General features: G+C 43.3%; 1 protein-coding gene and 1 pseudogene across 1 annotated transcript; one reads left to right on the forward strand and one right to left on the reverse strand.

The window, feature by feature from the left end:
- LOC142204380 (NACHT, LRR and PYD domains-containing protein 12-like) overlaps positions 1–26,292 on the forward strand; it is a 997,553-nt pseudogene that overhangs the window by 764,370 nt on the left and 206,891 nt on the right.
- LOC142202531 (olfactory receptor 11A1-like) lies at positions 6,850–7,791 on the reverse strand. Its single transcript, XM_075272687.1, has one exon. It carries the CDS (start codon positions 7,789–7,791, stop codon positions 6,850–6,852), a length of 942 nt encoding a protein of 313 aa, XP_075128788.1.

Raw genomic sequence — 26,292 nt, forward strand, 5'->3', positions numbered from 1 at the left:
TTCTGAACGTGTTTTACGTTCAGAATAAGCTAGCGTTTACTCAGTGTGAATTCACCCTTATTTTGAAATTCTTGAATCAATATAGAATGAAGATGTGTATTTGTTGTATGTTAAGACTAGAGTGGGTCTATTTGAATTGAAACTTTAAATTGGCACGGGAATATTTAATAAAACTTCACTACTTTATTGAGATCCTTTAAAAACATATATATAGTGATTACACATGTGAAAAAAATAACTCCTCCTGATAATTAGCCTCAGTCTAAACTGAATGTTAGTCTGAGAGTGGAGACCAGCATTGATTGGCCAGTGTACAGCATTCGGCCAAACACTGGTTCTGCCAGGGTTTGTCTGTGAGGAGGCGGAGTCTAAGATCAGACCACAGCAGTCTCCATTGTGGTCCCATCTTAGTCTCCACCTGCACACAGACAAACCTCCGGCAGAACCAGCGTTGATTGGCTTAATACCGTACACTGTATAGCATTCGGACAATCAACACTGGTCAATGCATTCCTATGAGAAAGTCAGCTCCCGCATAAACGCAAGCTGCCAGCTCTCCCAACTAGCAAGGACAAGCCTGCTGCAGAACCAGCGTTGATTGGCCGTTCATTCGCTTACAACCCCAGTTCTTGTCAGTATGTGAATGAGCTCACTCGCAGCACTGGGGATGGGCCCCAGCACTCAGACTGGACTGGGGGCATCCCCAATGCTGCGAGAGAGTTCTCTCCAGTGCCGCTTCATCTTCATCAGCCTCTTCAGCCTCTTCAGGCAGCGTCTTCTTACTTCTAGACCTCGGTCAGAGCAGACTGCGCATGCCCAAAGGCCACGAGAAAATGGCTGCTTCCAATACTGTGCAAGCAGCCATTTTCTCGTGGCCTGTGGGCATTCAAAGTCTGCTCTGCCCAAGGCCTGAGCCTTAGAAGTTACAAGCCACTGCCGGAAGAAGAGGCTGAAGATGACGCTGCTGAAGAAGAGGAGGCGGCGCTGGAGAGAGTTCTCTCACAGCATTAGGGACGCCCCCAGTGCTGTCTGAGTGCTGGGGCCTGCCCCCAGTGCTGCGAGAGAGCTCATTAACATACTAAGAACCAGGATTATAGGTGAATGGTGGCGCGGAGAATACGACGAAAGGTAGACAAATAGCCTTTAAGGCTATTCTGACGTGGTACTTAGAAAAAAAAAATCATGTCTGAGTGATAGGATCCCTTTAAATGTGAGCACCTACAAACAAAGTGCTAAAAATACGGGAGGGCCGTCTCTAGCCCAATGAAGCCTATGAGACCAAGTAGTCACATGCACCATGAGCCTATTGTTAGAGGAGAAAGATATTCTAGTAACAACTTAATCATTAAAGGAACAGATGGAGCCTGGGAAAAGGTTTCAGTCTAATCCCGACTACAAACACAGAGTCGCAACTACAACAAACCACTGAGCAATGTGAAGCCTACACCAAAGAGCAGAAACCCTTCTGGAGGGCGATAATGGATTTCAGAAGGAGGAAGAGTCGAATTTCCTGTACAAAGAACAGAAGAAGATCCCAGAGATCCAGATCTATCCTCCTCGTATGGCGAGGGCTCAAAGGGATTCATGTAGAAATTCTATAAGACGGATTTACAATATCCCTCAAAGAAACAGAAATCCTCCTAGTCCCAGGAGTTTGACGAAACAAAGCCGTATCCCATATCAGATTATCTCCTCAAAACAGGGAAGTAACATCAGACGGGGAACAGTCAAATTATAATGATGAAATGCTAAACTATTAATTTACCTTTAAGTACACTTTGCGGTCAAACTAGTCTGCAAGTGGCCTTCGGGAGAGTTGGCATCTGGTTCCCATGAAAATGGGTATACCCCTCACACCTAGTTTACCTGATCACTTGCAGGTTCCAGTATGTAGGTAAAACCATGAAGGGAGTTCTGCAGGAGGATCAGGAAACATGAAGGAAGTTTTAAAGGAAAGATTATACTGGTCACACGTGAGAATGATGGAGGTGGTCCTAAACATTTATGGTTTCAAGCCACACACATGGCAATTCTGACCACAAGATCTTCGAGGAAAGCTCACTGATGTTTCTTCTAAAGACCAGAAACTAATGGGTTGAATGGAAATATTTCATATACATCTTTCCTCTAACTTTACAAATTGCTCTTACTGCCACCACCTCTATGGTATGTTAGGGGGCCCGTAGTGTCGGTTTTCCTTTATATCCCTGTTCAAGGTCTCTATGTTGATAGACATTGTAGGCAGGCAGAGGGAAAGATTGTGGAAGGAGGATCTCCCATTAAGATGGCTCCCCTCCAACTGGTAATGGCCTGGATCCATAGCCAAGTTTTGGGTTTGATTATGGACCTGAAGCTCTAGGCCTGGCAGGAGTTGGAGCCATAACCCCATCCAGTTGGCAGGGTGGGGCTCACACTCCTTCCTACTGCTGCAGTTGAGAACTGATAACCCAAACACTGTGGAGAACCAGAAGTACCAGCCTGGTGAGCTGATGGACTTGACTGTCTCGTGGCTGAATAAGCAGTTTGTTTTAGGTTGTCTTCTGCTGACGAAAACCATTTATGTTTCAACGTTGTGAACTGCACTAAACAAACACCAGTGTGAACTTGAAGCCCACCCGCCATGAGTTTTTGTACTTGCCTGATAACCAGCCTCAAGGTTCCAAATTTACAACATGTACCCCTATTGCTGGTCATCTTGACAATATGGCCAACTATATTACAGTATGGCTTTGGTAGAGGGCCAGTGGTACATGGGACTGCCATGTATGAGCCACTATTGAACATTTTAAGCTTTTAAGCTCAAGTTCTCACCTCATATCTCTGAGCTCCGACATTTACCGTGTGCCTAGCAGAGAAAACGTTACTTTTGTTTGAGTACATCTAACACTTCTGTTTTCTTGGTGTGACCACATATAGATGTCCCCAAAAAATATAGAACAGAAGTTGGGTCGAGCCAATCTTGAGATTTCAGGATCGTTTTTAAAGATTTCCGATCATTTTCCAATTCGAACCCGATCCCAATGCAAGTCAATGGGATTTTTTATTTTTTTTAATAAATCGAAGATCGGCTTTTAAAGACTATCCCATTCACTACACCGCATGGAATCCAAAAATGTAATGCTTTAAAACGTTTTTTTTTTAAAAAAAAAAAATCCCTCTGGCTACTTAGTCCCCCCTGGTGTCCACTTACCAGCACAGATCGCTGCCTGTTCTCGCTCCTCTTCTCTCATTTACAGGCCTTCAGAGCGCCGTGCACGCCCCCCGCCTCCCAGGCTAGTGTTAGAGATGCTGGGAGAAGGCGGGGCATTGTGGCTTAGGAGAGTGTGGGCAGGTACAGGGCGGAGAGATGTGAGTGGTGCACTCACATCTCCCCTCCCAGTACCTGCCCACACTAAGCCACAAGCTCCACCTTTTTCCTAGGTCTGTATGAGAGATAGCCAGACCGAGAAGAACGGGGAGCAGCAGCGGATCTGTGCAGGTAAGTGTTAGCTACTAGAGATGTTAGCTAGTCTAGAGATGAGAAACTGCCGTTTTCCCATTAGAATGAATGGACACAGCTGGTGCACAGGGGGTTAAGCGGCCGGATGCTGGTACAAGCTGTGTGCTGGCACAAGCTGTGTGCTGACTGTATCCATTCATTCCTATGGGAGCATGCTATTTGAAATGGCAGTTTCGAATAGTACTCGTTCAAGTTAGTTAAATTCGCTTTTCCCCACAATGCTTGGCCAGTAGCAAAGCATTGTGGGAAATCACCTCCGACCTCAATCCCACCTAAAAAGATTAGGATCGGAATTCCAATCGCAAAATTTACTCGATCGCCGATGGGAATCTGATCTTTTCCGATCCAGATCGCTCAACCCTAAACAGAAGGAATAGTTATGGAAATAAATAAAAAAAAAAAAAAAAAAAAAAAAAAAAATTGATAAGCAATTTAGGAGTAAACTTTTGTTTAACCACTTTTCAGGAGAAGTTAAACAAACATTGTTCGCAATGGTTTTTATTAACCAACTTCCCTTTATTAGAGAACAGGCTATGAAGTTCCCATCAGCAATGTACACCTGTATTACATGTAGTATTTAGAGATGTATGATACTGTCTGTGGTGAACTCCATGCTGGAGACCAAATCCCACCCCATGTATGAGACCTTGATGGGACCTGGCAGCCCTGTAAGTGACCGTCTGCTTCACCCCAAGTGTGAGAAGGAGCAGGTCCTGCCTTCCAACCGCGACCAGGCTGTATAATCTACATCAGACCAAGCGAACATCACTCTGCACTGAGAACTAAATGATCCTGAAGTCTTCCTTAGCTACTATGGACTCCTAGTATATATTCTCTTCTCAGCATATGTGTGTCCTGTAATATATTACTGTGTATTATCCTGTATCTGTATTACTAGGCTGCTGTAACATATCGAAATTTCCCCACTGTGGGACTATTAAAGGATTATCTTATTACCATTTGTACTCCACATTTATACACCAAGATAAGTATAGGAATTGTTTCTCTATTGCTTATGTAGCCCAACAATATTTCAGTTTGGAGGTTCCATCTTATGCTTGTGTAAAAATATCTAAAGTAACAAACAGTGCTTGCGCTCACAATCTAAATTCTCTATATGGGACAGTGACTGCAACGTCTGTGCCGAGGACCAATATATTCCAAACAAGCAAAATCAAAATTTGAGGATTAGTGACCGCTGCGATAACAGACAAGGCAACGACTTATCGATGATACAATTTATTAGGAGAATTTTGTAGTAGTAACAAATCCTATTGAATAACGTAACGTTCAGCACAGAAATATTAGCTTATTAATACGGTAATAAGTTAGATTTACTAAGTGACAACTCAACATTTAGAATTATTTAGGTAAATTATTGAAAAGGTTAATTATGAAATCCATTTCTGCTCTAAAGTTACATGGAGAAGTTTCAGATATTACATAATGTCCCTAAAATATTCTGTAATGTTGAATGGGCGAGTTGTTATCTTCAACAGCCCGATAATCATGATCTATTAATGAAGGATCTGTTACATTGATGTTATAGGTGAGGAAGAATCCCCAATTTTGGTGTAAATTTAAGGAATAAAAGTTAGAGACTGATATTTAATAAAGACTTTGGTTCTGTCTTGATTTTGTAAATGTTAAAGAACTGAAGTCTCAGGAAAAGCGGCACATCTAGGCTTGTTTTAAGTTTTTGGCAACCCTTGTAGAAGTGAACAGAAGTTCAGCATCAGGACAGCAGTCAGCATCGGGAATGACATCCGAGGACTGACTGTTGGCCCGATGCTTGTGCCCAGCACCCCTCTCCCTGCCACACGACTAGGCCTGAACGACACTACTAGTCACTGGACGCTGCAGAAAGTTTGTCCCTCTGGCATGCCATAGCTATGGTCGGCGCGTCCCTGAATCTCCGCCACCACTTTCATGACCTGTATTGAGCCCCGGTGTCTCCTTCCGGTCTCAGTACCAGCCATGGCTTCCAGTGAGAGCTTCTTTCCTCCTGAACTTGAATGGCCAGATTGAGAGCGCTGAGGTGAGCCCTAGTTGTGTAGTGGATAGAGGGTACGGGGCAGATTTAAGGAGAGCTGGGTGGCAGCACTGGGAGGATGGATGGGGGCATCGATGTACTGGCTACTAGAGACAGGGCACAAGCATCGGGCCAGCAGTCAGTCGTCTGATGCCATTCCCAATGCTGAACTGCTGACTGCTGTCCCAATAACGGAAAAGTAGCGAGAAATGTATAGCTCTGAACTGCAGTGTTCTTTTTCCAACAATATATTGCAATTTAAAGAGGTTATGGTTGGCTTCAAGTCTTTAATAGTGTTGCTAATGGGCTCATAAGCCAGGACTTACCTCTGCCCATAACACCATTGCCAGCTCCATTGGGTCCATGCACAGGACTCTCGGCTGACATGACCAACTATGTTCTGTTGGGTCAATCTCTACCGGCCTCAGCGGTGATGGCACATGTAAAATGTGAAGAGGTAATAACGAAGGTCTGACAGGGTGTCGCCTGGCACAAATAGCTGGGGTACCTGTATACAGAAACTAAGCTGAAGCCATAGGAAACCGGCAATGGGCTACGTAATGGCTTGTCATGTTTATGGGCCCACTAGCGGAAGTATTAAATAAAAATAGGTTTTAAATACCTTTTTAGTAATCTAGCTATTTTTATATTGACAATTTATGGACATTAAGTACATTAAGTACTGCATTCGAGACCAAGAATTTTTTTTTTTTTTTTTTTTTAAAGTACCATGTTCTATAATTAAGTACCATCTTCTGAATATTGTTGATTGATAAATGTGTATTTTGAGGGTTCAAAACAGAAATCTCACCTTCACGAGAGCAAGTCAAATATCAGGAATACAATGTTTATGTGAAAGACATTGTGTTTCATCTGCACGTTACTGACCTACTATCCATGTTGGTACACAAGGTCTGCATGATGGAAAGACCTACATTGGATTTTTTCCATATCTAAATCTCTAAGACCTGTTTAAACTTCTAGAATAAGTTGCAGATCTATGCCCCCCCACCCATGCTCACTGAAAAGAGGGGCCGCTGGAGAAGTCCTGGACCTCTAACATGACACGTTCAAGACTGGCAAATGGAGACAAACAAATTCTCAATTTCCTATATCCACCATTATGGATACTTCTACCCTTCAATTCCGATACAATTCTTACACATTTAACTTAGTCAAAATTTAACACACTGCTACAGTACTCCATATCCATCTACTACAACGTCCAGACAATTGGGAATGAGCTCTAGTGCAAAGGTTCTAGAACAGAATCCCTAGAAGTTCTAGATTTGTTGCTTTGGACGACCGGTATTTTTTTTTATCCATTGTGACAGATCCGACTCCTCACTTTCTGCATCGCCCTCTTGAGCTCCTTGTTCCTCAGGCTGTAGATTATGGGATTCATCATTGGTGTCACCACGAGGTACAACAGAGATCTGTACTTATTGATATAGGATTTACTGACATCTACTTCAGTCATGTAAACGGTCATCAGGGTTCCATAATATACACCCACCGTGATCAGGTGGGAGCTACAAGTAGAGAAGGCTTTTCTTTTACCGGAAGTTGAAGATATTTTAAGGATGGTGTAGAAGATACTCAAGTAGGTCAAAATGATAAAAGCAAACGGGACATAAATCACAAAGACACCATTTATAAAATCTGACAACACCAAGATAGACGTATCTGAGGTGGCCAATTCCACTACGGGACCAAAGTCGCAGAAGAAGTGGTCAATGTAATCCAGGCCACAGTAGTTAAATTGGAAGATAACAACGACCTCACTTGACGTGAACGAGCTGACCAAAACCCACGACCCAACAACAAGGCAGAGGCAAACATCTGGACGCATCAGTGAAGCGTAACGTAACGGATGGCAAATGGCCAAATATCGATCATAGGACATGACTGCAATGATGTAACATTGTACAAACCCAAATATGCAGAACAAATACATCTGTATCATACAGCCCCAAAAGGACACAAAGATCTCGTGAACAAATATTATGTCCAACACCTTGGGCAGAACACTGGTGGTTTGTAAGATATCAGCTATGGATAAATTTTTAACGAAGTAGAACATTGGGGTCTTCAGGTGGTCAATAGTGGTCACCAAGAGGATGATGAGAAGGTTTCCGGCCAGTATAAAGATGTAAGTCAAGAGGAACACAATGAATAGAAGAGGTTTATATTTCTGGATACCTTGAAATCCAAGAAGACGTATCTGAGTGATTTGGGTCTCATTCTCTGTGCACATCATTTATCGCTTGAAGATCCAACCCACAAAGCGTTTTCCTCCTTCTTAAACAAATCCCTTCAAGTATTCGATAGAACAATATAGTCTACTTACTATTGGGTTTCCTTAGAAGAGACCTACAAGGAGATGGAGGTATAGTCAGAGACATGCAGGCATCGTGGCATCCTCCATGTATATGGTGAATATCACAGACGGAGGTTTTTATAGTGTTTTGTAAACAGGAAAATCTCCCTCAGGATTCTGATCTAATAATCCAAGTGAAACGAATGAGAAACAGGAGAGACTGGAGATTTAGAGTAATTGATGGACTGTGCATTGGGAGTATTATGGTAGAATATTCCGCAGAGTAGATTTTCAGAATGAACACCACAGATGTGTCCTCCCTTACTTTTCTTGACCAGTTTTTAGTTTGCACCAAGAGGTAAAGGACAAGTTCTCATGCCATTATCTTAGGGACTCCCATATTAATTCAGCAGCCCCCCCATTACGTGGAGAAAGTAAACTGTTGGTGGAGGGTTTCACTCCCAGGAACATGAAAGTTATGAAAGTCAAGCACTTCTCCTGTCCAAGTAGGGAAGGTATATGGAAAAGTGCTTTGTACTAGGAGCATTCTGCTCCAGCAGACGTTCTTGGGTGATGGGGTTTAGTCCCAGTCCAGGAGAGGCAGATTGAGGTCTAGAAAGTTTGGTACAGGTCATAAGCAGATCTTAGGTATAGACTTAGCTGAACCTTCTGTAGTAGTCTATAGCTTGTCTATTGTTTTGTTCTCTTTCAAGTTTAGACTTATTTCAGTCAGTAAATGACCTAGAAAGGTTCTATAGAACTTTATGCCTCAGGGTTGTGAGAAAGTGAAGGGTGTGGTGTGGGAGGACAGGTATTTTCCAGCCAGGCAGATAAAGGGTGTATGGTAAAAACCCACACCAGAGAGGTTAGATGTGTAATTAAGGCCAGATATTAGGTGGTATGTAAGTGCTAGGAGTGTGGCACCACACTGACAGAGCTGACTTATGTGAACTGAACCTATAAACCAGGTATTGTGCCACCATTTGATATTTTCAGACTGGCAGCCAGGCTCCTGTATAATCATGGTACAGTTTATGTTATAGTTAGTTCTCAGCCGAGAAGGCTTTTGTTGTTTGCTTATGCCTTTGCAATGGCAGTTGATGCACCTCAAGTGAAATAAACACTGAACTTGTGTGCAACCCAGTCTGTGTGCTGGTTTCCTGCACTGCTACCACGCATCTACCTGAGCGGTTCCACACAGGGTCCACTTCTCAAAGGAGTCATCACTAGATCTCACCATCTACACCAAGCCAAACTACTATCAGGATCACCTCTAACTATCTGGAACTCTGTGATAAGTCTGTCCCTCCAAGGGGTTCACCAGTGGAGACAATAATTGGATTAAGAAACATTAAAATTTTGAAAGGAAGTAACATGGATGGGTTGGTACAAGCAAGGATAAGTTATTTGTCATCAAAAGAGCAAAGTGGGTGCAAAGTTATGCATAAAGAGCTATTTACACAGATACTAAAGACAACTATTTAACAAAACCGTATACATATCCCTAGTACATGACCATAGTCCTAAACCACATCCAACATACTCAATATACACCTGGAATGGGGTACAATAGACAGTTTCCCCTTCTGCATTATTACCCAAGATTTGCAAGACAGGATAAGCCACCAGGAAGGACCATTGTGGCTTCCACAGATTCTATACAGTCACCACCGTTTGTTTTGTATGGGGGTTTTCTCAAGAAATATCATTAGTTATAAGAAGCTTGGTCCTTTCCATCAGTTATATGCAACACACAAGAGGCAGTCTTGACCACTTTCAATGCGGTAAGCCTATACACCTAGCAGTAAAAACTCCTGGAAAATAACCATTTTCTCTTCCTGGACATCTTCTACATTTGACAAGGTAAAGCAATGGGCTAGATTGTGGCCCCTCTATGAAAGTTGTCCATTTTTATGGATAACTGCATTTGTACTAGTATATGGAAAGGTTATATAGATGACATCTTTTGCATACGGAGGGGCCCACTCAAGACCTTACTGCTTTTTAGACACATGCTCAATGGCATACAGCCAGAATTAAAGTTCACTTTGCATCACAATTGCTCTAAAGTCATTTTCTGGACACATCTTGAAGGATAGCAATGGGGTACGAATGTCCGATCTTCACACCAAGCAGATGTCCTGTAATGGACTGCTCTGGTCTAATAACCTTCAGTCACCCAGAGTTAAGGCATTACTGAAATGTCAATATTTGAGAGTTTCTCAAATTGTAGAGAACCCTACAAAAGAAAGGTTGCTTGACATTACCTCAGTTATCATAAAGGTATCCCCCCAAAAAACTACTTAATACCTTGAGACTATCCCAACCATAGACTTGTGAGCAGAGAGCTCAAAACTCCTTCCAAAAGGTTACACTACTGGACATAGATTTTACCACATCTGTGTGTACTGGCATTCTCAGGACAGGCAGTCATAGGGTTAAAGGGATCCTATCATTAGAATCCCTTTTTTCCCTAACATTTAGAAATAGCCTTAAGAAAGGCTATCCTTCTCCTACCTTTAGAAGTCTTTTCCGCTCAGCCGTTCGGTAGATAATCAGTTTTCCTTCTTTATGTAAATGAGTTCTCACAGCACTAGGGGTGGGGCCCAGCGCTCAAACAGCACTGGGGCGTCCCCAATGCTGCGAAAGAACTCTCCAGCATCACCTCCATCTTCTTCAGGAACCGGCCTCTACGTGTCATCTTCCAGCCTGGCTTTCAATCTTTTACGCATGCGCAGTCTGCTCTGCCAACAGGCCTCAGGCAGAGCTGACTGCACGGCCATTTTCTTTGTGGCAGCATACGCGAGCTCTTGTAGTAAGTGGACACAAAAATTGGCACTGAGCAGGTGGTCAGCTCTGCCCGAGGCCCACTGGCAGAGCAGACTGCACATGCGTAAAAGATTGAAGTCTACTCTGCCAGCGGGCCTCAGACAGAGCCGACTGCACCTGCTCAGTGCCATTTTTTGTGGCCACTTACTACAAGAGCTCACGTAAGCTGCCACAAAAAAATGACCACACGCAGGTGCAGTCGGCTCTGCACAAGGCCCGCTGGCAGAGCAGACTGCGCATGCGTAAAAGATTGAAAGCCAGGCTGGAAGACGACGCGTAGAGGCCGGTTCCTGAAGATTGAGGTGGCACTGGAGAGTTCTCTCGCAGCATTAGGGATACCCCCAGTGCTGCTAGAGAACTCATTTACATAAAGACAGAAAACTGATCATCTACCAAACGGCTACGCGGAGAAGACATCTACATGTAACAGAAGAATAGGCTTTCTTAAGGCTATTGCTTCGTGTTAGGGGGGAAAAAAAAAAAAAAAAAAAAAAAAAAAAAAAGGGATTCTAATGAGAAGATCCCTTTAAGGCACTGTAACTTTCTCCGCTGCTATAGAGAACAACTCAGTTTGAGAGACAAGCTAGTTAGAGGATGTGGGCATGACCACCCATAGTCCCATTCAACAAATTTCAACATACCGTAATCCTTCCAATTTAAGTTATTGTATTTCTATTTTCTCATCTTGACACCACATTGCTAAAGTTTTATTAACCTCTTATAGAAGGTCTGATACGGGTAAGAAATCGAGCGTCTTGATACTAGGAAGTCCAAGCATAAAGGTGGGTCACCAGCTTCTAGGATGGATTCAAGGTCTTCATGGAAAAGAACCAACAAGTCTGCACATTGAACCCCTGGCCAAACTTCCTAAATCCACCCTCACCCATGACGGCTTTGGCTCAGTAACAAGAGCTTTGCACTTGTAACAGGTTTCATTATTAAAATGTCCATGGTGAGATTTTGATACAACTCAGGTGCAGAAGAACAATCACCTAGAGAAAAACAAGTATATACACAGAAGAGGGTATATAATAGTGTAGCCTCATGAGAAAGCGTCCCTCTGGTGTACATGTAGTCAGTATTTATAGGTATAAACACACCAGACAGGTCCCTCAAGTACATCAAGGAAAGTGTCCTGAATAAAGTGTCCAATTCTGCCAATACTCATTATGGTGACCTTAGAAGAAATTCTCCTAAGACAGGCACTATCGGGTAGGGATCATTGGCCAGAAGAGGCAAATCTCTCCCAACATTATATCTGCCCATTTGTCCTAAAGGTTTAGTTCAGTAGGGGGTGGGGAGGATATTGGTTCTTACTAGGCTTTGCACGTTGACTTTATACACAGGTAGTCTGGGATGCTGCACATTACACCATTGTTGCTTGTTTTGATTGGAGGAGACGCCCTAAAGGCATCATTCTTATTGGACGAAGTGTGAAAGAATAAGTCCCCAGAGCTGGAATTAGACATTAAACATTGCTGGGAGGTCGCCAACAATACACCATGGAGTTTCTGGTAAGAATATTCCCTTTACTGCTGAAAGGTACTTTAGAATGGGAAGTCCATACAAGGAAAAAAAAAAAATCTCAAGTTAGGAGATTGTGACTAAATCCTTCCGCTGCACTAGGCTACAGGATATAATACTGTGAAGGTTACAATCCTGTAATGGATCATTCAGCTCTCAAGAAGAACAATGTTTTCATCCATGTGGTCACTTATTCTTGAGGCTGGAGTATGACCTTATATGATAACATGGCGCCTGCACCCAGGATAATTGTATGCAAGTAACACATGCTTGGCTCGCTGCCAGAAGATACAACTGCCTAAATGTCTTATCTGTGTGATTAAGATGCATTACACCAATTAGGAACAATTCTTATCACTCTTCCTTTGTCTGCTGCCATTTAACCCCACTTGCCTTAAACTACACAGTGCACAACCTCTCAGCTGAGGGGGAACTAATCCCAACATTGTGAGTGGTGTCATTTCCTTACTGCCGGCACTCAGCCTTACAGTTACCCAGGATTATTGGTCAATTGGCCATCAACAGTCTCTGATCTTATCAATACCGCATTGCTCTTCCACATACACAAATGATATTTACTTGCTTCATTCTGTGCTCCATACTTACCAATGCGGTCCCGTGTGCACTTGCAACATGTATGTTCTGCTTGAGCAGCCGCTTGAGGGGGCATACTGTTGTGCAAAATACAGGCACGTTGCACATTTGGAAGCCCAGATCATGGATCTAAATGGGCGAATTGAAACACTGCAATCATTGTAACTTGGAAAGGAGTTTGTTGCTAACAGAGCAGCAACTCGCCAAGTGCAGAGGGGGTGGTAGCATGGAGGTGCAGGAACCTGAGGCAGATAGTTGGGTTACAGAAAGCAGCTGGGTAGAGGGAAGAGTGCCAGGGAGATTAGTCCTGAATTGGCACACCCCAAAAAGTTTGCTAAATTGGCAGATGATGGGGATGTCAGCACAGGGGTAACATTGCTGCAGCATGACACTTCCTCTGAAAGCCGGGGGAATGTCTGCTCCAGTAAGAAGGGGGATAGGAGCGCAGAGAAGACTAGACAGGTGCTGGTAGTGGGAGATTCAATTATTAGGGGAACAGATAGGGTAATCTGTCACAAAGACCAGGATCGTCATACGGTGTGTTGCCTTCCTGGCGCTCGAGTTCAACACATCGCGGATCGGGTTGACAGATTACTGGGTGGGGATGGTGTGGATCCAGCGGTCATGGTGCATGTTGGCACAAATGACAAAGTTAGCGGTAGGTGGAAGGTCCTTCAAAATGATTTCAGGGATTTAGGGAGCAAACTGAAGGCAAGGACCTCCAGGGTAGTATTCTCAGAAATACTGCCTGTTCCACGGGCCACACAGGAAAGGCAGCAGGCCGATTTTGCTGTGGGCTACAGGTTCTATGCTAGGGATGGGCTGCATCTCAATGGGGAGGGGGCAGCTGTGCTGGGGGAGAAGATGACTAGACGGTTGGAGGAGTGTTTAAACTAGGTTCTGGGGGGGGGAGGGTAACAGATATAGAGGGCAAGATAATGTAGAAATGGAAAGAGGGCTAGATACTGAAACTGGGGGTGGAGCTAAAAATAGTTAGTAGGCAGTGGAAGAGTAGGGAAGATCAATCCCCAAAATATGTGTATATGCCTGAAGCCTCACTAAGAAGATGGAAAAATGGTTACCATTACTGTGTCTGTAAAGGATGGTCCAAGAGATAACTGCAGATGTCCAGTCTCTGCAAACCAATGTCCCCCCATGAGGGCAGCACGGCCACAGGACAATACTTCCTTCTGAAGACCAAGCGGCAGAGTTGGCCCTATCACTCATCTGGTTCGTACCCCATAACCATTCATAGGAAACATTATGGGGAGCAAAATGTCACCAACTTGGCCAAGCTAGGAAGAGTATTAATCTGGCCAGGCTTAGAAAATGAATGGCCATCTCATCATGAAAGCTTTGCGTCCCATTCCACCATTAAGCTACTTCAACTACAACAAATCTCCAATAAATATCAGAGGCATCCACATGCAGAAGACAAAAACCAACCCCCCCTCCCCCCCAAAAAAAAAACAAACGTTTATGGAATACAGGGATTTCATCTGAATGTCAAGTTTGGAATTTACACCAATGTGGTATATTTGGTACCTGCCCCATATAGGTTTTTGGTTTCTTCAGGATCAACATGGACATCATCCTTGGATGATAGAGGAGATCTACTAAACTTTTGGAGATAATGGAGAGCGCCGTAGTTCACCGAGTGGTTACATGTGAACCCCAAAGCAAGATGGAGGAATACTGATACCGATATACAAGCCAAGTTTCCAACTCCCACCACGTTGGCTTTTATAGTCCTAGTACTCACCACCTGCAAGAAATGTAGATCTAACTACAATCTCTGGATCATTGGACCAAATGAGGTCTCAGATCCAGCCTGGGCTTCCAGTTTATAGACCCTGATGGAGGACTGGGATGGTTTGCCATAGTCTTTATATTTTTCCAAGTTTGTTTCCAAAACCGAAGTGCTAGATATCCTATAATTGTATCACCGAGTTAGAATAAAGTTATTGCACTTTATATATTGGACTCTGATAAAGATTTAGAAATCAAGCGTGGTTCCAGAACAGAAGAGCTAGACGTCCCTTAAGAACCAGATTTCTATAAAATATGAAGGATCTTCCGGCCGGCTCTAGAGAGGTGAAGCCGCTGTAAGACGTGTCCAGGATCTCCTAGAAGCTTCCATCAGGAATAGATCAGGGCAGAGATTTCTTCCATTTTATGTCTTACAAATATGGAGGAGAATCTTATTGGAGACGTTTTGTTGCTCAGTTATTCCTTGTATTTGCTCTTACGACTAATAATTTGGGATTTTATTCTTGTTCTGGGAAAGGGAAAGGTCTAGAACGTTATTGATAGAAGGTTGTAGAGAAGACGTCACATGGGATATAAGACTATTCTACAGATCACGTGCACCTGAATAGAAGGAGGTCTGAGACCAAGAAAGACCTACTGTGATGGGGGAGAATCAGTGGCGTAACTACCGCCGTAGCAGCAGAGGCAGCTGCCAGAGGGCCCAGGACATTAACGACCCGGTAACAGCTGCTACCATTATACTCGGGGGGGTCTTTTCAAATCCATCGTGATCAGAATGTCAGACAAACAAGGCAAAGTAGTAGTGTTAAATAGTGTGGATTACACAAGGGCAGTTATGGATATATTGGGGGATTCCTCCACATATAGGAAGTTGAGCTCTGATCCCACCTCTATATTTAGTGACATCTTGGGTGAGATACTATCGGAGGGAGTGGAGTTGGGGGATTATAGATAAATCTGACATGGTATGCCTACTAATTAGGGACCCTATTGTTCCGGTGTTCCATGGATTACCTAAAACACATAAGAAAATTTCTCCCCCACCCCTCTGGCCAATAATTTCGGACATAGGTTCTCTCAACGAGAGAACCTGTGAATGGCTGGATCTAGTACTACAGGCCTTGGTTCTCAGGGGCCCGGGTTATCTAAGGGACACCAAACAGGTTCTCCAACAGTTTGATCAATTCAAATGGGAGAGGTTTCCTCTGGGTCTCCTGTGATGTTCAGGCATTGTACTCTTGCATTCCACCTGATTTAGCGCTTGCCGCTCTTTCCCATCACTTATATAATTATTCCAAATATAGCAAAGAACTTTGTGAGTTTGTCATTTCTGTTACCAATTATTTGTTACAACAATTAATTTTATGTATGACAACTCATTTTTTGCAGATATGGGGGGCTCCTATGGGGGCCGCTTTTCTCCATCTTTGGCGAATCTGTACATGTCATGGTGGGAGGAGGGGGCCATTTAGTCAACACTTAATCCGTTTGTTGATTGTCTTTGCTGGTACAGCCGCTATATCAACAACCTGCTCATGGTTTGGTCGGAGACGATGTGGCGGCCATATCGGCATTTGTAGAACACCTTAACAATAGACTTAACCTTAAATTTACATACACAGTGGAACAAAGTGCAATAAATTTCCTGGACATCGCACTTATAGGAGACAAGGAGAAAAACAAAGTGACAACGACCCTATACCACAAGATGTCGGGCAATACCATCTTGCATGCCTGCAGTAATCACCCAAGTATGTTGTACATGTTGTGTGGTGCTCAGATTGTGATCTGCATTATGTAGGGTGCACCACCCACAATTAGAGAACACGCATAGCTGAACACTTAGCAAATTGGAGCAAATTAACAAGTACGAATGTTTCAAAACATTACTCGCCATCAAGGCAATACCGCAGCGTTCAGGTTTTTTGCAATAGAACATGTGACCAGACCACTGCGAGGTGGAGATTGGAAAAGAGAACTCAGAGGCTTTTTGGATATTTGAGTTATCAACCCGTTTTCCAGAGGGCCTCAACTATACAACTGACTTGACATTTTTATTAGGTCAGGTAGGAGGGGTATAGTAAACATCTAGCACTGTCCATTAAATTTACCTAATATGCTTGTTTGTCCTGTATGGGGTCATCATATGTATATAGGGTATATTTTAATTAGGTATGGAAGCCGGTATTATCACAAGATATAGTGATTTGATCCCTTATAACACACACACACACACACACACACACACACACACACACACACACACACACACACACACACACACTATACATGCAGATTGCAATTGAGTAATTAATATGAAGCGATCTGCAGTCATTATTTGATCTGTATGATCTAATTTGAGTACTAGCAAGGCTTTGTCCATGTTTGTGTACACTGACTAGATGTGACTGTTGCAATTTGGTGTTTACGGGACAATAGTACTGGCTGTGAACTACATTGTGGGTGTTTGATTAAAAATTTTGCCTGTCCTACCAGCACACGGGGGCAGAAAACACCCCGTATTATGCTGCTGTTAGGACTAAGGGAAAACTGGATTATCTACACCATTAATCCACCATTTTCATTCCAACAGAAAGTATTCCTACAAACCAAAGGGACCGCAATGGGGATGAAATTCACGCCCCCCATTCGCAAATTTATTGAGCGCCATGTGGAACAATTCAGTCTCCGTTCTCATTCTTGGTCCTCTAACATCAGATTTTACAGACAATCTATAGATGACCTTCTCTTCATTTGGCAAGGAACAGAAGAATCTTCTAAGAATTCACGTCTTAAACAGAAACAACTGGGGCGTAGCTCTCACAGGTAAAAAAAACTCACAAGAGATTGAATACCTTGACTTAGTCTTAACGGGGAGGGCAATACAGTAACAAGGTGGATTATGATAGTGGAGACTATTATACTATTAGACACACACGGGCAATTCAAACACCCCAGATGTAATTGCACAAAAGGAAGATGATTTCACAATAGAGTTTAAACTATGCACTTAAGAGGTTTTGGATATTTAAACTGGCAACCCCGAGCCCTGTTGGCCTTAATGAACATTGGAACATTCAATACGATGTGCATCCACACTCCATCCATCTTTATTAATAGGATATTTCTACAGCAAGTTTCCCAGTCCTACGTTTCCCCTAACCTCAGCACAGATCATATCCATCTAATACAACGCTTAGCATTTCTCTCCCTGCTACTTCATACGAGCGCTGATGTCCCTAGAGATGTATCAATGAACACCAAGCGCATGCGCACTGTACATCTGGACACTCGCAGGGCAGAAGTGCAGGTACGCTACGAGCAGTGGATGCAGAGGGACACTGGTAAACTTGTCCTAATCACAGATGCAGAAGGAATTAGCTGATAATACGGAGTTTACGTCTTTTCCCTAAACATCCCACCCTGACGCGTTTTTACTGAATATCCAAGCAGGGGTGAACCTGCTCCTTTCGCCACCCGAGCGAAGTACAGAAAGCCGCCCCCCCCTGCCGGAGGAAGGGGCGGGGCAGGGGCTTGGCGGAGGGGGCGTGGCGCAGCGCCGTTCGCCAGCAGAGAGCAGGCCCGGAGACTGCCTGCGCTCTGCCTGAGCGTGAGGGGAGGCTGCCGGAGCAGCGTTGCTCCAGTGGACTCCCCAAACCACCGCTCCGTGCTAAGCCAGTCCAGGACAACTTGTCCTGGACTGGCTTAGGTTAGCAAAAATGCCGCCCTCCCTGAGGCCCTGGCATAGCGCCAACTGAAGCGCTCGCTTCAGGTCGCCTCATGGGAGGTGCAGCACTGTATCCAAGATACACAAGGGCCGGACTCCCCTATGTGGTATAGTGTTTGGTATTAATACCTGACTCAAAATATTAGCAATTTACATGGATAGAGTGCTACGCCCCCTTGTTTCGGGTTTGGCGTCATAACTAAATACACAACTGACTTGTTGATGCCCCTTGAAGGCATCTGTACTGAGCCTGGGTCATCAATACCTCACCATCTGGGTTTACAGGCGGTCGATTTATTCCTTAAAATGAGAGTACACCATTCCAGGCAAACAGACTTCTGGCCTATATTCTGGAGCGCAATATCTTTGTCTTCCACCAGCAGTGGGGTACAGCAATGGGGAGTCCAGCAACCCCAACTTTTGCAACTCTGTCCCTCGGCTGGTGGGAGATGGAGCGAATGGCCATAGTCTGTGGACCTCTGGATGAGATACATAGATGATATCCGTATATTATGGACCTCATCTGTCCAGGACTATGAAGCTTTGTGGCCTCTAAGCAACGATACAACGAGTTTAAAGTTTACTAGTGAGATTCCAAATAAATTCCTCACTTTCTTGGATTTACATCTTCAGCTTGGTGATCATGGTGCGATACACACCCAGGTCCACCGTAAAAAGAGCAACAAAGTGTCCTAGAGTGGAATAGTTGCCATCCATATTCACTAAACTGTGGGATACCACAGTCGATTTTTAAGAATCTGTAGAAATTTTCTCCTCTGAGCGATTTTGACCAACAATCCTCTGAGCTGGCAGAGGGTTAGGGCACGTGGTATCCCAGATGGGGTTATCAGACAGGCCCACAGCTTGTGCCCAGACAGTGACAGATGAGGGCATAAGACCAATTGCCACCCTTGACGAGAAACATAAGGAAGTGGCAGGGAATGAGAAAATATTGGCAAGTTATAGATATAGATATTAGGAGGCAGATTTCAAAATACCCTTTGCAACCCATAGGAGGTGCAAAAATATTGGGGGATCACGTGACCAGGAGTGATTTTGAACCCCTCTCCAAACCAGGCGCATGGTCAGAACATAAAACCCCAGGGACTTCTGGCTGTGGCTCCTGCACGATCTGGGATTTTATCCAAGCAGGAAAAATATTCAGGGGTAACGGAAGAATTTATAGGTGGCTACTTGTACTTGCCCAATAAATTATGTGGCCAAGACAAAGAACTTCGCCAACTTATACGGATATCACATGAACACGAGACCCCTAATTACATACAAGTTCATGAGAAACATCAGGGTCGGACAGACAGATTTCAAAAAGTTGAAAGTATTTGTCCCCCTAGCCAAGGTGGTGATTGGGATAATCTCATCGAAAGAAAGGAGGTCGCTGGATTTTTAGGATGAGATGCAGCGCCCGAGAAGGTTTCGGTGAGAATATTAACCTTACTCTCCATCTATCATACTGGATTCACCTACCTATGGCTTCTCTATAATGGGGGGGAGGGGGGAGGTTTAGATGTGTTGGGTAATTTTTGGCGAGGATTCAACTACATTATAATGGAGATTTATTCATAGGAGGAATTAATATTTATATCAGTAGTATCTAATAGGACTAACACCCAGCTTTCCTAGACTTCTGCAGGATTTGTTCCCTGTCTATTTGGTAATCCAGCTTTTTAAGCTTCTGCAGGGTTATCACATGGTCCTTTTCCTATTTAGGCTTTATGTGATCATCTTCACTTTGCAACCAGAGGAATCCGTTGCAGTTTTCTCTCCGGCTTGGAGCAGCTTTATAAAGCCAAGTATAACGTGAGTGTGAGCTGGCAAGTGCGGATTCTTCCCAAGTGTGACTTAAGATTCAGGGACTTTACAAGGAAACCTTTTCACTCTAAATGGGATTTTTGTTTTGCTGTAATATTCCCCACCAGGTAAGCCGTGCTCCATACTTACCAATGCAGTCCCGTGTGCATCTTGCAACATGTATGCTCTGCTTGAGGGTTCATAATATTGTGTAAGATACAGGCACATTGCACATTTGCAAGCCCAGATCATGGATCTAAATGAGCAAATTGCAACACGGAGATGCATTGTAACTTGGAAAGGAGTTTGTAGCTCACAGAGCAGGAACTCGCCAAGTACAGAGGGGGATGGTAGCATGGAGGTGCAGGAACCTGAGGTCACTAGCTGGGTGACAGAACAGGCAGTGGAAGAGTAGGGAAGATAAATCTATGAAATGTATGTATACGAATGCCAGAAGCCTCACTAACAAGATGGAGGAACTAGAAGTGATGACATTGGAAGAAAATTATGACATGGGGGCAAGTGAGACATGGCTGGACTCTACCTATGACTAAATATACAAGGGTACAGCAAGTTTATAAAGGAGCGTACCAATAGGAAAGAGGAGGGGTTTGCTTATACATAAAATCCAGCGTGAGGACATCAGGGAGGAAAATGAATATGTGGAGTCCTTATGGGTGGAAATTACGGGAGGAACAAAAAATAAAATACTGATAGGGGTTTGTTATAAATATCCAAATATAATGGAAGAAGCTGAAAAGATAAGATAAGATAAGATAATCCTTTAATAGTCCCACCTTGGGGAAATTTCAGCTAATAAAACAAATAGATGAGGCCGCAAACAGAATAAAGTCATTAATATGGGGGATTTCACCGACCCAGATATCAACTGGGAGGCCGAAACCTGCAGATCCAACAAAGGGAACAGGTCAGTAATACAAGACAATTACCTATTGCAACCAGTGCAGGACCCAACAAGAGGCAAGGCATGACTAGACCCAATTGGAAGAAATGAACCTGTCAAAAGTGGAGGTGGGAGGTCATCATAACAAGTTTTCTTGTATACATAAGACGTTCACTAGCGGGGTTACAAAAGCACTAAACTTCAGGAAGGCCGATGGTCACCAGTTCAGAGGAGATCAGCAGCATAAACTGGGACAATGTCCTCAACGTGACGGGAACAAAGTGCATTCGAAACAGGACAACACACAACTTTTTTTTAAGTTGACAAACATGCAGTCACATGGCCAAATCTCAAACGTATTGCATGGAGGGAAAAAAATAAAAATAAACTGGATTTTACGCTCATACTTATAGACACCAAATATCTGCCCTGTAACCACTGTTGGCATTCATTTGGACTGACCCTGAATCAGCCTTCTGGGAATTTGTAGACACATTGAACCAAACATCAACATGCAGGTCACAGCATCCATTGATCCTCAGAGCATTCAATTCATGGACCTACACAGGCATGAATGGAATTTTAAGCACCACCTTAGATCACAAAGATTTCCACCAAGACTCTTGAGATGGAACAGACACCACCCATCGGCACCAAGATGTGGAACTCCAGAGGACAATTTCTGAGGGTCAACAGGTATTGCTTAGACAATGAGGACAGTTTCCATAGATGGGGTATCCAACACCAGTACAGAGGGGAGCCAAACACTACGAGAATAGCCACCAATACATTACTGTCCTCAAAGCCATGGGCACCAGAGACTCAAACCATGTCCAACATAGGAACCTATGGTAGATGCTGCAAGACCTTCCTTGATACACCAAACATATTGGGGGAATACTCAGAATGGATCTGGACATTGGGAGGCTGAAGAAGAACCCTTCCCCCATATGTTACATACAGAAGAGAGGAGACATTCTTACCCGTACCCACCCTAGGCCCCCTATACAGAATAAAGACTGGCTGAATAGACATGCCCCAAATGTACCGTCACGTGCGGTAGCTGAAGGATGGGATTACTTACTCAGAAGTGAGTACACTGTATCTGAGGGATTTCAAGCTTGGAATTTGTGAAAACCCCCCCACTCAGTATGGAGTTTTAGGTACCTGCCCCTTATTTTTGCTTTCTTCTGGATAAACATGGATACCGTGGTAGAGGAGCTCTACAGAGCTTTTGGAGTACAAGAGAGAAGATCCCACAAGAGGACTCCAGGTTTCCAACTCATATTCCCAGCTACACCCCACCACATCCAGTATACAATGTTGGCTTTATACTCCTAGTACTCACCACCAGGAGGAACAGAAACATAGATCCAAGTGCAATCTCTCTGGATCACACGAGGCCTCAGATTTGGCCTCCGATTCTAGTTTATAGACCCTAATGGAGGACTGGGATGGTTTGCCATATATTGGCCTCTGTTCACACTGCCGTCACATCTCAAACTATTTTTAGCAGACAAAACGTGAAAGATTTAGAGAGCAAGTTAAGGAACCTGAACCAAAGAGCTAGACATCCTCTAAGAACCAGATTCCTAGGAAAAATATGAAGGATCTTGCGGCCGTCTCTAGAGAGGTGAAGCCCCTGTAAGACGTGTCCAGGATCTCCTAGAAGGTTCCATCAGGAATAGATCAGGGCAGAGATTTCTTCCATTTTATGTCTTTACAAATATGGAGGAGAATCTTATTGGAGAAGTTGTGGCTCAGTTATTCCTTGTATTTGCTCTTATGACTAATAATCCAGTTTGGGATTTTATTCTTGTTCTGGGAAAGGGAAAGGTCTAGAACGTTATTGATAGAAGGTTCTAGAGAAGACATCACATGGGATATAAGACTATTCTAGAGATCTCGTGCAGCTGAATAGGAGGAGGTCAGAGACCAAGAAAGACTTACTGTGATATGGGAGAAGGGACAATAAGAGGGGGAGATGGGTGTAGGGAGAGATTACCAAGTGCTCTCTAGTATTAATGCCGGAGCTCCTGGAGGAGGAAAATATAATTATATAGTATAAGCCAGAACAAAAAAAAAAAAAAAAAAAAAAAAAAAAAAAAAAAGGAATTTCCAAAAACTAGGGCTTTAGTTCACAATAAAGAAATTGAACCATCAACCTCGAAGGGGGACACGAGGGACAGATTAGGTGCAAACCGCTGAGGTGGTGTTGGCCAGAGATCACGTGGAGTTCAGAGGGGATAGATCTACGGCCGCTCCAAGGAGGTTGATTTTTTTTCTAGCCAATAATCCACCAGTATCAAGGTATCTGCTAAGGGAGAAAAGGAGGAGCAGAGGGGCAATTCTGGAGATGCTCTTCAAATTATTAATCTGATATTACAGTAACAGGCTAAATCTCACCTTTTGCAAAGGGGTTTTTCTTTTTGTACCTTCAGTTCGCTTTGACTCCTTTATGTGGATTACAGATCTTCACACAAATTTAAGTGGATTAAATATTTCAAACATGACAATGAATCGTTGCGACGTCCTGGGCCTTGATGCCGAGGACATGAGGGGCTTACAAGGACTAGGAGACTTGTGAGAGGGGTCTAATGCTAGGCCAGGAAAGGGTCCATTTACTAAACTAAAAAGCACCAAACTGCCACCAATCACAGAATGTACTAATATAGATGGGCTTGTGGAAGGGATCTCAGGAGAATTAATTTGGGTGGGGGGGGGGGGGCAATTTTGGATTTTCTTCAGGACAGCCTAAACAAAGGGCTGAAGAAAACACACTGGAACTCACCATACATTACTTACTAATATATATATCTATCCCACAGAATTTTTTTTTTCTCATCTCATCCTAAATTTATTTTAAACTATACCAGAGAAGGTGCACGTGGAAAACCTCAGAAAAGTTTCTTTCAATTCCTCAAGGGACTCTGAATCAACGCTCTTCTCCGTAAACAGTCCTAGTTACTCATCAGAATTATTGGATACATCTGGTGACAGTATGAACACCAACACAGAGGAAAATGTGTCAAAAAAACAAAAAAAAAAAAAACACACACACACACACACACACACACACACACACACACACACACACACACACGGGAAAGGAGAGCAGGGATACAACAGGAAAAAACGAACAAGATCATATCCGACACGATCGAAAAAAGTACCCCATTACAAAGAGTCCAGTATAGTCAATTTATCATACATGACTCAATATCACATAAGAGTACTTGAAAAAGGCATGAATTTTGTTCCTACTGTAAGCCGATGGCCGGTCAGGTAATGGAGGTGGTGTACATCTCACCCAGACTACTAAGGTGGCAGGTAGGTTGGTAGTGGGACCTGTCATTCCACCCCCCTCCAGTCCACACTTTGGGGATGGTCCGGCAGCAACTCAGCTGCAGAGAGTCTGATCATCAAGGAGGCTTAAGAAACCAGCTCCAGCAGCAACAAATGGCAGAGCTTGGCTGGAGAGCAAACAGAGAGGTCATATTTTTGGAGCTGAATGACTCAACTGGCTTTTGGATTTCTGTTATTCTAGGTGAGGTAACCTATTCTATGTTTTTGTTAGCGCCTAGCCGGGCAGGGATTTATTTTTGCATGGTTTCCTTTTGTTGCTGCACTTTTGAGTGAAAATAAAACTCTACCTTTGTTTGGACTAAAAGAAACTGGACTTGGGGGCCACACGGTGGCTCAGTGGTTAGCACTGCAGCCTTGCAGCGCTGGAGTCCTGGTGTTCAAATCCCGCCATGGGCAAAAAAACATCTGCAAGGAGTTTGTATGTTCTCCCCGTGTTTGCATGGATTTCCATCCCATATTCCAAAAAAAGACACTGATAGGGAAAAATGTACATTGTGAGCTCTATGTGGGGCTCACAATCTACATAAAAAAAATAAATAAATAAAAAGAAACTGGACTTGTGTGTCTGCCACCCCACCTAGCAACCCAAGACCCTGACACTACCTACTAATTTTATCATGTTCCAAAACAAAATAGAGGCAGACAATACAGTTAGAGAAGTCCTTAAATGACTCCAAGAAAATATACAATTTTACTTTAAGAAACATTTAGCCCTTGAAGAATTAAAAAAACCCAAAGACATAATAAAGAAAGCCAACAAAGGTGGAAACATTGTATTAAAGAGAATTATAAAAAATAGTTGTCTGGAAATTTTGAACGAACAAAAAACAAAAAATTATAAATTACTATTAACTGATCCTACTAGAGAGTTGAATTCTGTTATAGAACTATTAGAGGAAAGGGGCGGGGGGGGGGGTAGCAATGGGAATTTTTAAGGATCATCAGTCACAATATTTAACCAATTATACTCAGTGTCCCCATAATGTATGGGTTACCCAAAATACACAAATCAATCCTCCACCTCTCAGACCCATAATTTTAGGGAATAATTCTATAAGTGGAAAACTTGCAGCATGGCTAGATACTATACTACAACCTTTTGTGATTAGGGCACTTGGCCTCATTAACGATAGCTAAGAAATTTTGAACGGCCTTGGGATTTCACGTGACGTCTGTTCCTTGTACCCAAGTATTCCCCATGAATTAGACACAGAGGCGTTAGCTCACCATCTATTTAGGTATGGAGAGTATACAGAGCCTGCCTGTGAGTATATTCTTTCTGTAACTAAATTTGTTATTTTTTTTTTTAGATTAGAGAATTCTTTTTCTTTACAGATATGTGGAGCACCGATGGGCAATCCATTTTCTCCATGGCCTACTGGGAAGAACTTTACATTTTTTTTTTCCTCACAATAACCCATAGGGTTCTTTCTGTTCTGGTACGTGCGCTACATCGATGACATACTTATTGTGTGGTCGGGAGATGTAGCGCCCCTACCAGACTTTTTACTGTACTTAAAGAATCCCAAAAGTGCGTAAATTTAAGAGCCATGGAATGATCATTCATCTGTAAATTTTCTTGACATTACTTTACATGGTGTATCTGAAATGGGAAAAGTTACCACTTCCTTTTTAGAAAAGCGTTGGCAGGGAACCCTATTCTCAAAGCCAATAGCAGTCACCCTAGACACACCATCAAAGCCTTCCCGGTAGGTAACGAATTAGAACAAAAAGATCATGCACTTTCTTAAAGGATTAGGCATGTCAGCCCAAACTTAGAATATAGGAGAGGGAGATCGGTCAGAAAGAAATACGCGATGACTAAGGAACATGTCATTCCGAAACACGTTAGCATTTAGGTTTTCTTGTTTTTTTTTCTGCACTTTTTCTAGGTTTGTATTTTTTATTATGTTTATAA

This window comes from Leptodactylus fuscus, chromosome 5 (assembly GCF_031893055.1).
Source record: "Leptodactylus fuscus isolate aLepFus1 chromosome 5, aLepFus1.hap2, whole genome shotgun sequence".
Taxonomy (NCBI): domain Eukaryota; kingdom Metazoa; phylum Chordata; class Amphibia; order Anura; family Leptodactylidae; genus Leptodactylus; species Leptodactylus fuscus.